Source organism: Barbatula barbatula, assembly GCF_947034865.1.
Source record: "Barbatula barbatula genome assembly, chromosome: 10".
Taxonomy (NCBI): Eukaryota; Metazoa; Chordata; class Actinopteri; order Cypriniformes; family Nemacheilidae; genus Barbatula; species Barbatula barbatula.
The window spans coordinates 22313688-22325799 of NC_136773.1; the positions used below are offsets into that span (position 1 = coordinate 22313688).

General features: G+C 36.8%; 2 protein-coding genes across 2 annotated transcripts in view; one reads left to right on the forward strand and one right to left on the reverse strand.

Annotated features, from left to right (window-relative positions):
• otogl (otogelin-like) overlaps positions 1 to 2822 on the reverse strand; it is a gene marked incomplete at its 5' end in the record, with an annotated part of 30429 nt that extends 27607 nt beyond the window's left edge. The window contains 6 exons of the mRNA XM_079466012.1: positions 52 to 206; positions 1345 to 1437; positions 1552 to 1630; positions 1929 to 1974; positions 2088 to 2100; positions 2765 to 2822. Of these exons, the coding sequence (XP_079322138.1) occupies positions 52 to 206; positions 1345 to 1437; positions 1552 to 1630; positions 1929 to 1974; positions 2088 to 2100; positions 2765 to 2822 (444 nt within the window). The remainder of the gene's footprint in view (positions 1 to 51; positions 207 to 1344; positions 1438 to 1551; positions 1631 to 1928; positions 1975 to 2087; positions 2101 to 2764) is intronic.
• A 2772-nt stretch (positions 2823 to 5594) lies between these two features.
• On the forward strand, positions 5595 to 7689 carry gcsha (glycine cleavage system protein H (aminomethyl carrier), a). Its single transcript, XM_079465204.1, has 5 exons — positions 5595 to 5757; positions 6227 to 6309; positions 6395 to 6458; positions 6576 to 6707; positions 6783 to 7689. The coding sequence occupies exons 1-5, from the start codon at positions 5604 to 5606 to the stop codon at positions 6878 to 6880; spliced, it is 531 nt and encodes a 176-aa protein (XP_079321330.1). The 5' UTR covers positions 5595 to 5603; the 3' UTR covers positions 6881 to 7689.
• Positions 7690 to 12112: the final 4423 nt, after the last annotated feature.

The following is a 12112-nucleotide window of genomic DNA, read 5'->3' on the forward strand; positions in this document are numbered from 1 at the left end:
AATAATGGCTATACAGTATAAAAACACGTGACCGAATGCAGAGTGACTTACCCATATTGTAAACTGTGGCTCTGTAGAATGACAGTCTTTAGCCAGGATATAAGAACAGGTGCCAGGGAAATAGTAGTACATTCCATCAAAGGTCTCAAAATGATACTGACCCCATGAGCGACAAATGCCATCCCTGTCCTGACCATGGTTGGGAACTGATGGAAAAAAATATAAAAATCTCCTAACATCCCTTACAATGTGCTCAGCATTACAGTGTTGGGATCAGTCCATGGTACTCATTATTACTACATTATTTAAAATGGATTTACATCTTTAATCTTGAGAGGCTGTATTTTTCTTCAATCTCAGACATTTATATTGAATCAAGATCTTTTTATAACCCATATCATATATTTGTATATTTTAGTATTAAAAAAAAATGTATTAAAGGGAAAGTAATCCTGCAAATGATTTGAGCTCGCAAGTAAACATATGTATTCTTCAATGAATCACCCGTCTAATTTATTTATTCTTGGCACTACCTATAAATTTCTTTTACAAAAAATGTATATTTCTGTAAATGTAATTGAAATATTGAGTGAAATATTGAATAAATACGCTGTCTATGTTGCTTGTACACATACATAAAATATCTGTTTTGATTAAAAAACAAATAATGCTGTGGTAACAAACAACACTGTCCCCCATTCACTTCCACAAATCCACCGAGACATTTCTCAAAATATCTTCTTTTGTGTTCCACAGAATCTTTACAATTTCAACGTTTGTCCTGTCGTTCTCCACTGAGCATGCATGTTTTATTAATTTGCCCTAATTTATTGACCTGATTAAAAAAATGAATTTTTGTAAAACCCACGAAGTAACAAAAAAAACATAAACACCATGCAAGGCTTAAACAAAAAACAATAATCCTGTGGTATGTGTGGTCATTTTGAACCATCTTTAATTTTCCTGCACTGTTATCAATGTCTAAATAAGCATGTCATGAGTACGGCTTACATTTCAATAGAGTAAATCAATATTGTACATGTAACCTGTTATTTTCTCGTTCACAGCGACTGCCTGCATTTACAGTGCTTGCTTAATTAAACACAAATACTGAAGCCCTGTGTAATCTAATGCTACCAAATGCTGTAAAACACAGAACAATCATCTATAGATTAACTGGAATCAGTGAGCAATGTTTGAATTCTAGTAACTCCATTCAGTGTGCCTCAATTCCCATTTAAGGGTCAACACCGGGGAGCGGGTGATGATATCAGACCTCACTGTAATTACATGGAGGCGAGCTTTATTTAAAATTTAATATAACCTCTGTGTGTGTGCGCTTACTGATTTGACAGCGATCTCCGAGACCCTGGAATTGAGCACAATCACAGTGGTCTCCCTCCTGACACCAACCTCCATTAAGACACCCACAATATTCTAAAATAAAAAGACACAGATTTGTATACAGACACATGCCGAATAAAACCTCTTATACTGTATGCGTTTATTTTTTTTACGTTTCTGTGTATGCAAAATCCTGTCCACAAATACCTGTGGATGCATCTCTCGCCGTATAATTGTGAAGAACTCTCCGCTGGACAGTCGAATCGGACAGCACTGCGCTAACGGTCTGCAAAAAAGATCTCAAAATTGATTCCTAGCCACTGACTCTTACTTGTTATCGTGGAGACGGTGCTACTGTATGTTTAGCCGGCAGGTCTGATATTGGTGATGTCTTGGCACCTCCTCACATGGTTTTGCCACTGCAGACATTTGGGACTCCAGCTCTCGATGGCAGTAGCATTTGTGTACACTCCACAAAGACAGCTTTGTCAGCATTGAGAGTGTATCTCAGTTTTTTTGAGCGAGTGTGTGTGTGTGTGTGTGTGTGGTTTACTCCCTTGTTGCTTTCTCTTAAGTACACTCACCTCTTCACGGAAGAGATCCCGTTTCTGGCGCAGCGCATTAACCCTCCTTTTAAAACGGGTACAAAGAGAGCAGTATTAAAAGCACAGTGACTGTGAGACTAAAGGTTTAGAAACACTTAAGATGCCACTCAGATGCAGTCACACTGATGGATCGCATACTTTTCAGGGAACACTGCAAAACGTCAGACCAAACACTTAACATCTTGGTTGCGTGTATTCCCTGACTCCTTATCTTCTCAAAAATGTAATTTCTGTAATGTAGAAGCAACTAATATCCTCTTAATAGCACAAGTGATAAGGTTCACCAGTTTTTAAAGGCAATTGAAATCAATCTTTTCCTGCCAACAGCACTTGACACTGTTTTACTTTACTACTACTGTGATCCTTTACACATATAAAATGTCAATGTATAGCCAGCTCTATAATAACAAGTAAGATGCTTTCATGCCTCTCTTACCTAGGCAATCTATTTTCTGACCTGGATTCCTGGCAAATGAATCCTGTCAAAATGAAAATAATGTATACTTTAACACATAAAGTATACTTTTATGAAGCAAGTTTAGTCTGTGTTGTACTAGAATCAATTATTCTCCTTCTAGCAAAAGTACACAGCTATTCTTTGAAAATATGAATCACTTCATTAGTCATAGATTAAACTACATCCGTCCAATATTAAAATGAATGTTATTAAACTTATAAAAGGCTAAAAATAAGTTTCAATAGTTGAAATGATAACTTAAGAAACGCCATTTTAGTCTGGTAGCATTTATGCACATAAGTGGATCTAATATTTATTTGGTTAGGAAAAGAAGTTTTAATTATTAAATGAAACCAACCTTGAAGCACGAAAAGCGTCCAGAGTGAGAAGAGTTTAACGTGCCGCTGTTCGTTCATTTCGTACTTCAACGATCATAAAATAATGAGTTTCATTTTAGACTGATCGATGAAAAGTCTCCGTCAACTATAATATAATTATAAAAGCACTACAATCCTTTGAGGTGTGGTATTCAGACTCATTTCATTTGTCCCAGAGTGAAGGATGAACGTTCATCTTCTGTCCCGTCGGAGGATAATTTACCTGCGCGCACCTGCAGCATCAGAAGGCGCACCTGTATGGAGCGATTTTAGTCTCATTAATCATTCATGCGTAAAACAAGATACACACATGCGTAAACAGTTTCGCATGCATAAAACCTAATTTACGTGCACATAGTATATATTTACATTTACGAAAAGCAATTCACGTGCGTAAAACTAAACTATTTTCTCATAAAGTACGTTTCGTAAACATACAACTGCGCACAAAACTTTTGAAAAGTTAAAATGTACACGTTTGTATTGTTATGCGAATGTACAAATCGTAACACACGTGTGAATCGCCTTGGACGTGTGTGTGTGTGTTTTGAGACTCTCCTGGCAACGCACTTGGGTTGTCGTACTCTTTAGCCAATCAGATTCAAGCTTACCATTCAACCAATCACAACCCACTGAGGGTGCACGACTCGAGGAAAACGGCTCTGTGCAACTTTAGTGCAGTTAGGCTCAAATACAACGGAAATGACGCATCACCCTCACCGCACGTTAATCACATTACGATCTGTTCTACGCTTGCGCTGCTTCGTGGGTACAATTTCTTATATTTTTTACTTTTAAATAAAATACATTACTCAATTTACTTCGCTGCTGTCCACCTGGTCTCATTTCACTATGTGTTCTGTCAAGTCAGTTTGAAATACTCTAATGTTTCCCCTGACTTTGTAGTTCTTTCTTCATGTAAATTAATATAGTCTAGTTAGACATACGTGTTATGTTCCTTATTCGCTTCTGTAAACGCCATTGAAGGGATTATTTTACTAATTCAGATTAAATGGATAGATATATTAGCCTATATAGACACATACTAATAAATTACTACATTTAAAGTTAACTAGTATTATCAGATTTTAATAAAAACGACACAAAGCGTCTTTGACAATACTACTGACCTCAGATAGAAACACGGTAAGGTAAATAGCCATGATACAGCAATGAATCGCAAAATGGGAGGAAACTGAAGATTTGCAGTCGATAAAAACACTTTATTCCACATGTAACCAAAATCATTTTCATGTAACAACTCTATTATTTTGGATTGGTAACCACATAAACTGTCAAGTAGTGAACTATACTACTCTAAGAATTTAACTGGTTGAGGTGGCCAAGTATGAACCAGATTCCGGTCAAAGAATCAAGAGTGAAGGAAGACATTGAGGCTTTGTTTGGCAATCCTATTTATTCCTGTTGCCACTATTGAACATGTGGGTTTGTTCTACGAAGGAACAAGATAAATAATAACAATTACAAATTATCAATAACCATCGCTAACATTGTTAGCAAAGCCAATAGCGCTTATAATGCAAATATGCACAGTACAAATGTATAACCTACATCTCCACCTGAACCCTAATACAATGAACACCACATATAATAATATTTAGGGTAATATATTATCACAAGTAGTAATGTGCAAACCCGTTTGTAGCAGCTACATGTAGCGTTAGCTTAGAAACATCGCGGCAATCACGTCCGCAAATAACCGCTAAAGCGGAACAATACAAACAATGTAAACATTCGAAACAGCAATAGCAGACATAATACTGATTTCAACATTGTGCAAATAAATGAATACATCACGGAAAAGGAGCAGCAACATGAACAAAGGATGAAACCTTTACTGATAGGTTACACTAATACTGGTCCGTCTGGGAAACACTAAAAACACTTTAGTTCCTAAGGCAGGCTTTCTGACATAAACACATATCGTAATGGTAACGTAAGCAACGTTTAAAAACATAAAAACAGACTCGCCGTGAACGGTTAAACTATGTAACGTTAGCCTACAAAACAAACTATGTGCCGCCTGCACCAAAGCTGCGCAGAGCCGTTTTCCTTGAGTCCTGTAATTGGTTGAATGGTAAGCTTGAATCTGATTGGCTAAAGAGTACGACAACCCAAGTGGAAGGGGTTGCGTCGCCAGGAGAGTCTCAAAACACACACACACACGTCCAAGGCGATTCACACGTGTGTGACGATTCGCACATTCGTAAAACAAGACAAACGCGAACATTTTAACTTTTCGAAAGTTATGTGCGCAGTTGTATGTTTGCGAAACGTAATTTGTGAGAAAATAGTTTAGTTTTACGCACGTGAATTGCTTTTCGTAAATGTAAATATATACTATGTGCACGTAAATTAGGTTTTATGCACGCGAAACTGTTTACGCATGTGTGTATCTTGTTTTACGCATGAATAATTAATGAGACTAAAATCGCTCCATACACCTGCGCGTGGCCGAGAGCGCGTTATCATTCTTGTCATCGACGGTGTTTTGTGCTAATCAATTGTAAAATACAATATTTATCTTTTATTTTTTACCTTTTCATTTGTATACACGATCAATTATTACACGGTTTATATATAAAATAAGCTATTTTCTTTTGTCAGAACTCGATTTATTTTTTAGTGATGATTAAATTATTTCCCCCAGCCTGTGTAATTAAAACCAACAGAAATAAACCCCGTCATTATAAAAACGCAATAAAATATCGTTTTTGATCAAATATGATCGCATGCGTACGTTGCACCGACGTAATGACATCATCGAAGCGCGCGTCCATGAATATACGCGTCAGAAGAATGATGGCGATGTGTAGTGTAGTGCGATGTGCTGCTGTTAGTTTGACCTCATCTCTGTCTCGACTTTCGCATAGAAACCTTCTGATTCCTGTCAGACTGCTGGAGAGAAGCTGCTATAACAGATCCCTCAGCACGAGCTCTCCATTCTGTGCAGGTAAAAACACTTATGCGCGTTTACAGGTGCCACGTGATCAAACTTCGATTTACATGAGATCTCGAGAGCTTTTCTGTGCATCTGTCTGTCTGTGGCAGGCAGTTGACAGATTTAAGGTTTAAAATGCACGCACGTGTATTTAAAAGGTCATGTTTATTTGGATCACTCTTTATTTGAGGTGGCATGTGGTGTTCCCGTACTTTGCAAGACTTTAAATAAACTTTAAAACGACAATAAATCACAAAACATGTGCATGTATGCTATAGACTGGAAACATATTTGTGCAATGTTGAAAGTAACTTAGTAAACGAGTTTTAAAGTGTTTGACCCATAATCCTGCTTTACTTACAATTACATATAGTGCAAACACTACATAACATGCATTGAAAATGCTCATTTCTATACCACGTCGTGGTATAAATCTGTCTTGATCCAAACAAACCTCACCTCTTTGTGTTTCGCTCTACAGTGCTGAGATTCACAGACAAGCATGAGTGGGTTCGTGTGGAGGAGAGTGGCGTGGCAACGGTGGGCATCAGTAACTTTGCTCAGGTGGGTCAGATGCGGCTTTGCGTTTGTAGCTAGATGTGTTTTATAAAGAATCTGTACTCACTGTAATTGACTCTGATGGTCTCAGGAAGCGCTGGGGGATGTAGTGTACTGCGGACTACCTGAAATCGGAACAAGGCTTACACAATCAGGTACAACTTTACTTGCTTTGAAAAGTTTACATTTCTGTAAAACCTTTACATAAATAGTTTGTTAAATTAATTGAAGGAAATATTACAATCAACTGTGCGCTTGTACTGTATCTGTAGATGAATTTGGTGCTTTGGAAAGCGTTAAAGCGGCGAGTGAGTTGTACTCCCCTCTGACGGGTGAGGTGACGGAGGTTAATGACACCCTAGCGGACAAGCCAGGGCTGGTGAACAAGTCCTGCTATAAAGACGGTGAGAAGCTTGACACAAACAAGTGCTTTAAAAGCTGATGTGTGTTTGAAATAAAACCATGTATTTTGTTGGCAGGCTGGCTAATGAAGATGAGCGTATCTGTACCAGACGAACTGGATGCACTAATGGATGAAGCTGCTTATGAGAGATACATCAAATCTATAGAAGACTAGATCACGCCGCTGACGTGTGAAATCACACGTGCATTACTTTATCCAATACATTTCTGTATGTAGTTGATTTAGTTGAGATATTCTTATCTGAAATGCATAACCACGTCAACACACAATCAGCAAATGAAGGGGGACCACATGGACACGACGCTATGCAACAAACAAATCTGACTGGATTTAACAAGTTATATATCTTGTGTGGCCACAGATATTACAGCCAGTTGTAACGGTTTCATTTTATAGATGTTACACTGTTCCTGTGATAGCTTACCGTTGTTATAATAAGCTAAAAATAAAACGAGTGGAAATTTAATTTTCTATCCGGATGACTGAAAACTGTCAGTGTTATTTTGAGTCAAGGCTCAACAGTAAGAAAGTCTAACGGCCCGAGGCTGTGAGAGACTTTGTGTCCAGATAATGAAACTGTCACTTGCTCTGTTGAGTCCGTGCTTCTTTTGACTAGATCTAACCTTATCTAACATAGATGTAGATTTGTTGAAGTTACAAGAATGACTTGTGATAAGTTTGGAAATATATGTTAGGAGCACACGTGTAAGTCTTAGTGCATTCACTGAAATATAATATATTTTTGTGAAGTCTAATGTTTAATAAAACCAATTAAATTGTTGCTAGATATATTTGGTCCAGTAGATGCCAGTTCATCCTGAAAAATCCTTATTGTTGAGCCTGCGAGTGGATGACAGCGGCTACAGTACTTTACATGGTGAAATATGCTCTTTCAGTGTTGGACTCAGACTGCTAAAGCTATTAACATCATTAAACAATTGTTTAAAACAGACGGCTGCTGTAAAGTGTTTTCTTTCATTCGCAACAAGTCGCTACACAATTTAAAGATAAATTAACAATTAGGATTTAACAAGGCCTAAGAAAACTAGGGGGAAGAAAATGGTCACACGTGTGCGTTACATATATAATCTACAAATGCAAATTATGAATGACCTCTCTCTTTTGTTTTTTTGCACATTTTGTCACCAGCCAAAAGTCATACTTACTCTAAACAAAACACACAATTTTATATCATATATATCTTTAGCACTACTTTAGAAATTAGAGCAAAGCCCAAACCATGAGAAATAAGCGAACTATAGCACAGCAGTGTTAAATATACTAAACCCATTGAACAAACGACAGCCAAAAAAAAATTACGTTTTAGTTTATATTTCTCATTATGATTTTCAAAATAAATCTTACCACAATAATTCCTAATTCAAACATTCTGTGCTGAGATCACTGGCATATCAACCTGTTATCTGTGGGGAATAGCGACACCTGCAGGCACACTGCTGTAAGTGTCTCTGAAATCAAGATCCAAGGTAATCCACTCCGCGTAAGAGAAACAGGTGGCAAACATTTCAGTATAAAAATAGATTAAACTATATTAGTTTATTAGTTTAGTAACTCAGTTATCTCATCTTGTGGGTCTCCTGTCTCGCTGCCATACTTTTAGACGGACTCCAGCCTGCAAACGGGTAAACATTATATACATCAACTAGAAAGTATCGACCTGAGAAACAAACTTCATATCTTCGACAACAGACACCTTAAACGTAGTGAACGTGCACAATTTGCTTATCATTTATAAAAACGTGCCCACGTAACGAAAACTGATACCGACGCGACGACCAGCACAAAATTAATGAGTAAATAAGTTGACGTATAACGCTTTTTTGCTAGGTATGTTTTTATTAACAGTTTTATTTTAACAAATATAATGATGAATCAAATTTCAAACGAAACCATACTTATTATCTTTTTAAGTTTAGTACCCTAAGCAATTTGAAAAAAAAAGACACTACCGCTGCCGAATGTAGAGGGGCAGAACTTTGAGCAGTTTGACCAATTAGCGCTGTCGATTGCAGAGGGGCGATCCGTCTTGACCAATCCGAGAGCTGATATGACACCCGTTCACCCAAACGCACATTGTGAGAGCCAATCAGACCCTTAGTACAAAAGCCCTGATCGTATGAACTTCTGACGGGGCATTTATACTGAATATTTTGAAGGGGTATTTAATATAACTGACAATTTTACAGTTACCAATATAGGAAATAAATGACTATAGGAAAGAAAAGAGTATTTTTTTATTTTTCATATAGATTAGTAAAAGACAATTAAACCTCACCTTTAATGTTTCATGTGGTAAACCCTACTCCTCTATCAATAATTTTATAAATTTAACATAATATAATATGTGCTATAAATGATATATTCAGTTATGAATTATAGATGTAGCCTAATTTCATGATTTAAATAAACTTTATAAGTGTAATTACTTTATAAATGCATCGTATTCAAAAATAATACAAATACATATAAACCATAATAATAATAATTATATTTGATATTTAAAAGTATGAATGTTATTATCATCATCATTATAATTATTATTAAAATTTCCCTTTGAAGTTTAGACACAGAAGTACACACACACAGTGTGTGATGTGAAACAATGTGTTACTGTCTTTTCTTTCATCTGTATTGACTTACAAGTGGACTAAAGCCTTTCTAAATAGGAACAAATAGCTTTAAAATGAAAATTTAACAGAGGGCTTGTGCTCGAGGACAGTGTAATCAATAATGTTTAGACGGCAGAACAAGTCTAACAGACAGCAGATCAATAGAAAGGACCCCCCCACCCCACCACTGACCTCATCGTATGATCTGATCAAGTCTTTATTTAAAGCTCATGGGCCGCTGAGTGAAGGGCGGATTACAGAGAGAGAGAGAGAGAGAGAGAGAGAGAGAGAGAGAGAGAGAGAGAGAGAGAGAGAGAGAGAGAGAGAGAGAGAGAGAGAGAGAGAGAGAGAGAGAGAGAGAGAGAGCAGTCATCCAATTCATGGTAAAAGACCTCTGAATTAAAAAACTTCCCAAGACACAAAAAACACAATTGAGATTTTTTAATAAGCGGTGCCCTCCACAAACCTTAATTGGTTTGATAGATTTAGCAGTGTCTGTGTGGTCTCTATATAGGGGAATACATGCTTACTGACCCAAGTCAAAAGAATCCAAATGTAAGTTTACATGATATCAGGTCCCTATAGCTGGGACCCTCGGTTAATAAACAACAAAATATATATTTTGTCGGGTATCCCTTTTTATGTGATAAGATGAACCCATCGCCTCTTGCAAATGCTTTTTATACACTGAAGCATTTTGTAAAGAGGGATTGTCCGTAGTTGGCTAAAAGAAAAATGAATTTAGTTTATTTATAAAAATGTCAAAGTGTCTACCCTTACTATGGTTCAAAATAGGTTTGTCTGCCTCAGCAAGCATCACTAACACACATAATAATTGTACATTTCGTTAGTAGAACCTGTAAGAAATCAAAACAAGAAAGAAAATAACAAAATGAGCAAAGGAAATAAAGCTATTAAGACATACGTGGAATCTATATGGCACGTGTTGCCATGGAAATGCAGGGACTTATTTCAATTGGTTGCTTTGAGGCTGACCTCCAGTTTCTCTGAATGCTCATACACGGCCACAGAAAGTGACACATCTGCCCGATGCTGCTGTCTCAACCAGACTTTACCTACAATGTTAAATTTATTCATTCTGTGAAATATTTTTCATTCACCCTGATTCCATCCTTTTTCTTGTGTCATAAGCAGCTCTCTCTCTCTCTCTCTCTCTCTCTCTCTCTCATTAGCGGCCTGTTCAGACGCTGTATAGCAGGTGACAGGGAGAACTAATCTCTATGAAGATTAAAAATAAATGAAGAGAAACGTGTTTTAGAAAAACGGTGGAACGAACATCATAAATCATCCAGCCTGGATCCAGTCTCTCTGCACTGTCCGCACACTGACACACACACACAGACAAATTACATTACTGAAATCACATTACTGCTGCCTTTCAGGAAGGACACACGAAGGGGAAAAAGAAAGAGAGAGAAGGTGACAGAGAGAGAGAGAAAGATTAGATGAGGTTTTAAAGTGACAGAGCTGGAAAGAAGCAGAGAAACAATATGTCAATTATGTATCCATGCGCTTATGTTAATTGCAAATTATCTTGCAAGAGACATAAAATATAATTATAAATGATAAAGAAATTATTATTATTATTTGCTCTTCCAACATACATTACATTTTAACACAATAGCCCGAAAGTATTGTGCATTAATTTGATTATTTTTCCAAATATGAAAATAAATATATGTTAATTATAAATATGAATACAAACATAATCATATTCCTCTGATATACGGTTGATACATGTAATATTTCTATTAACTTTAATAAGATAATATTCATCTGTTAATAATCTTAAATTGATACAGTTTCTTTTTAAATTGATTCCATGATAATAAATTATTAAACCTGTTTGTCACATAATGTTAAATACATTTGAAGTGTGAAGGTCATTTCTTGGACTGCACTGGTGTTGATGTATTGCATCTTCATGAGAAGACTAAAGAATCTATACGTTACTCTCCTAGTTCGTGTTTACAATATGTAATTTTATCTTAAAATGCCCCTGAAGACCCCCAAAACTTCACATGGTTATGTTTCTCCAAATCCTTACCATGACTGAACCCTAGACAAGGTGTAAAATACCTGCGGAGATCCACTGGAGGCTGCAGGTTTATAAATGTCCTCTGGAGGTCGCTGTCTGCCATCGAGCGCAGCATCAGAAGCAATCTCACAAACTGCAGACATACAAAATACCAGACATTATTTGTGACTATTTGTTATGGCAGTATGTGTGTGTGTGTGTGTGTGTGTGTGTGTGTGTGTGTGTTTATATTCTCATTTCTCTGCTTTTCAAGACGTGCTGTTAGAACCTCAAACAGCAAGCCCGAGAAACCCGAGAGGTCGAACGGATGAGGAAAAAGGAATATAAAAATGAATAGATGAACACCAGCGCAGAGAACAAGAGGAATCAGGGGATGCTGAATCCTTTGTTCTCCTCTCTTCACTTGGAGCAGGTTTCTGACTCCCTATAGGCAGAATTTCATTTTGCAGCATCTCACAGACACACATTCAAACAGCATGTAATTTGCCCTCTAGGGACACCATCATTTCTGTATTTCTGCCTGGGTTTTTATCTGTAATGCATAGTTTTATGTGTAATGCAGGATTTTTATGTGTTATGCATAGTGTATGGCTTTATTTGGAGGGGAGGTTCCTTATGAAACAAGTCCTATTTTTAATTTTCTTACATCTGGATGAGCAATTTCACATTCTTGATTAGAGTATTTATTAAACAGAT

What these genes read in the sequence shown, in the direction of transcription:
- gcsha (XM_079465204.1), top strand. Translation starts at nt 5,604, where the DNA reads ATGATGGCGATGTGTAGTGTAGTGCGATGTGCTGCTGTTAGTTTGACC. An exon ending in GAGCTCTCCATTCTGTGCAG is followed by an intron (nt 5,758 to 6,226) that starts GTAAAAACACTT and finishes TTCGCTCTACAG; the next exon opens with TGCTGAGATTCACAGACAAG. An exon ending in AACAAGGCTTACACAATCAG is followed by an intron (nt 6,459 to 6,575) that starts GTACAACTTTAC and finishes CTGTATCTGTAG; the next exon opens with ATGAATTTGGTGCTTTGGAA.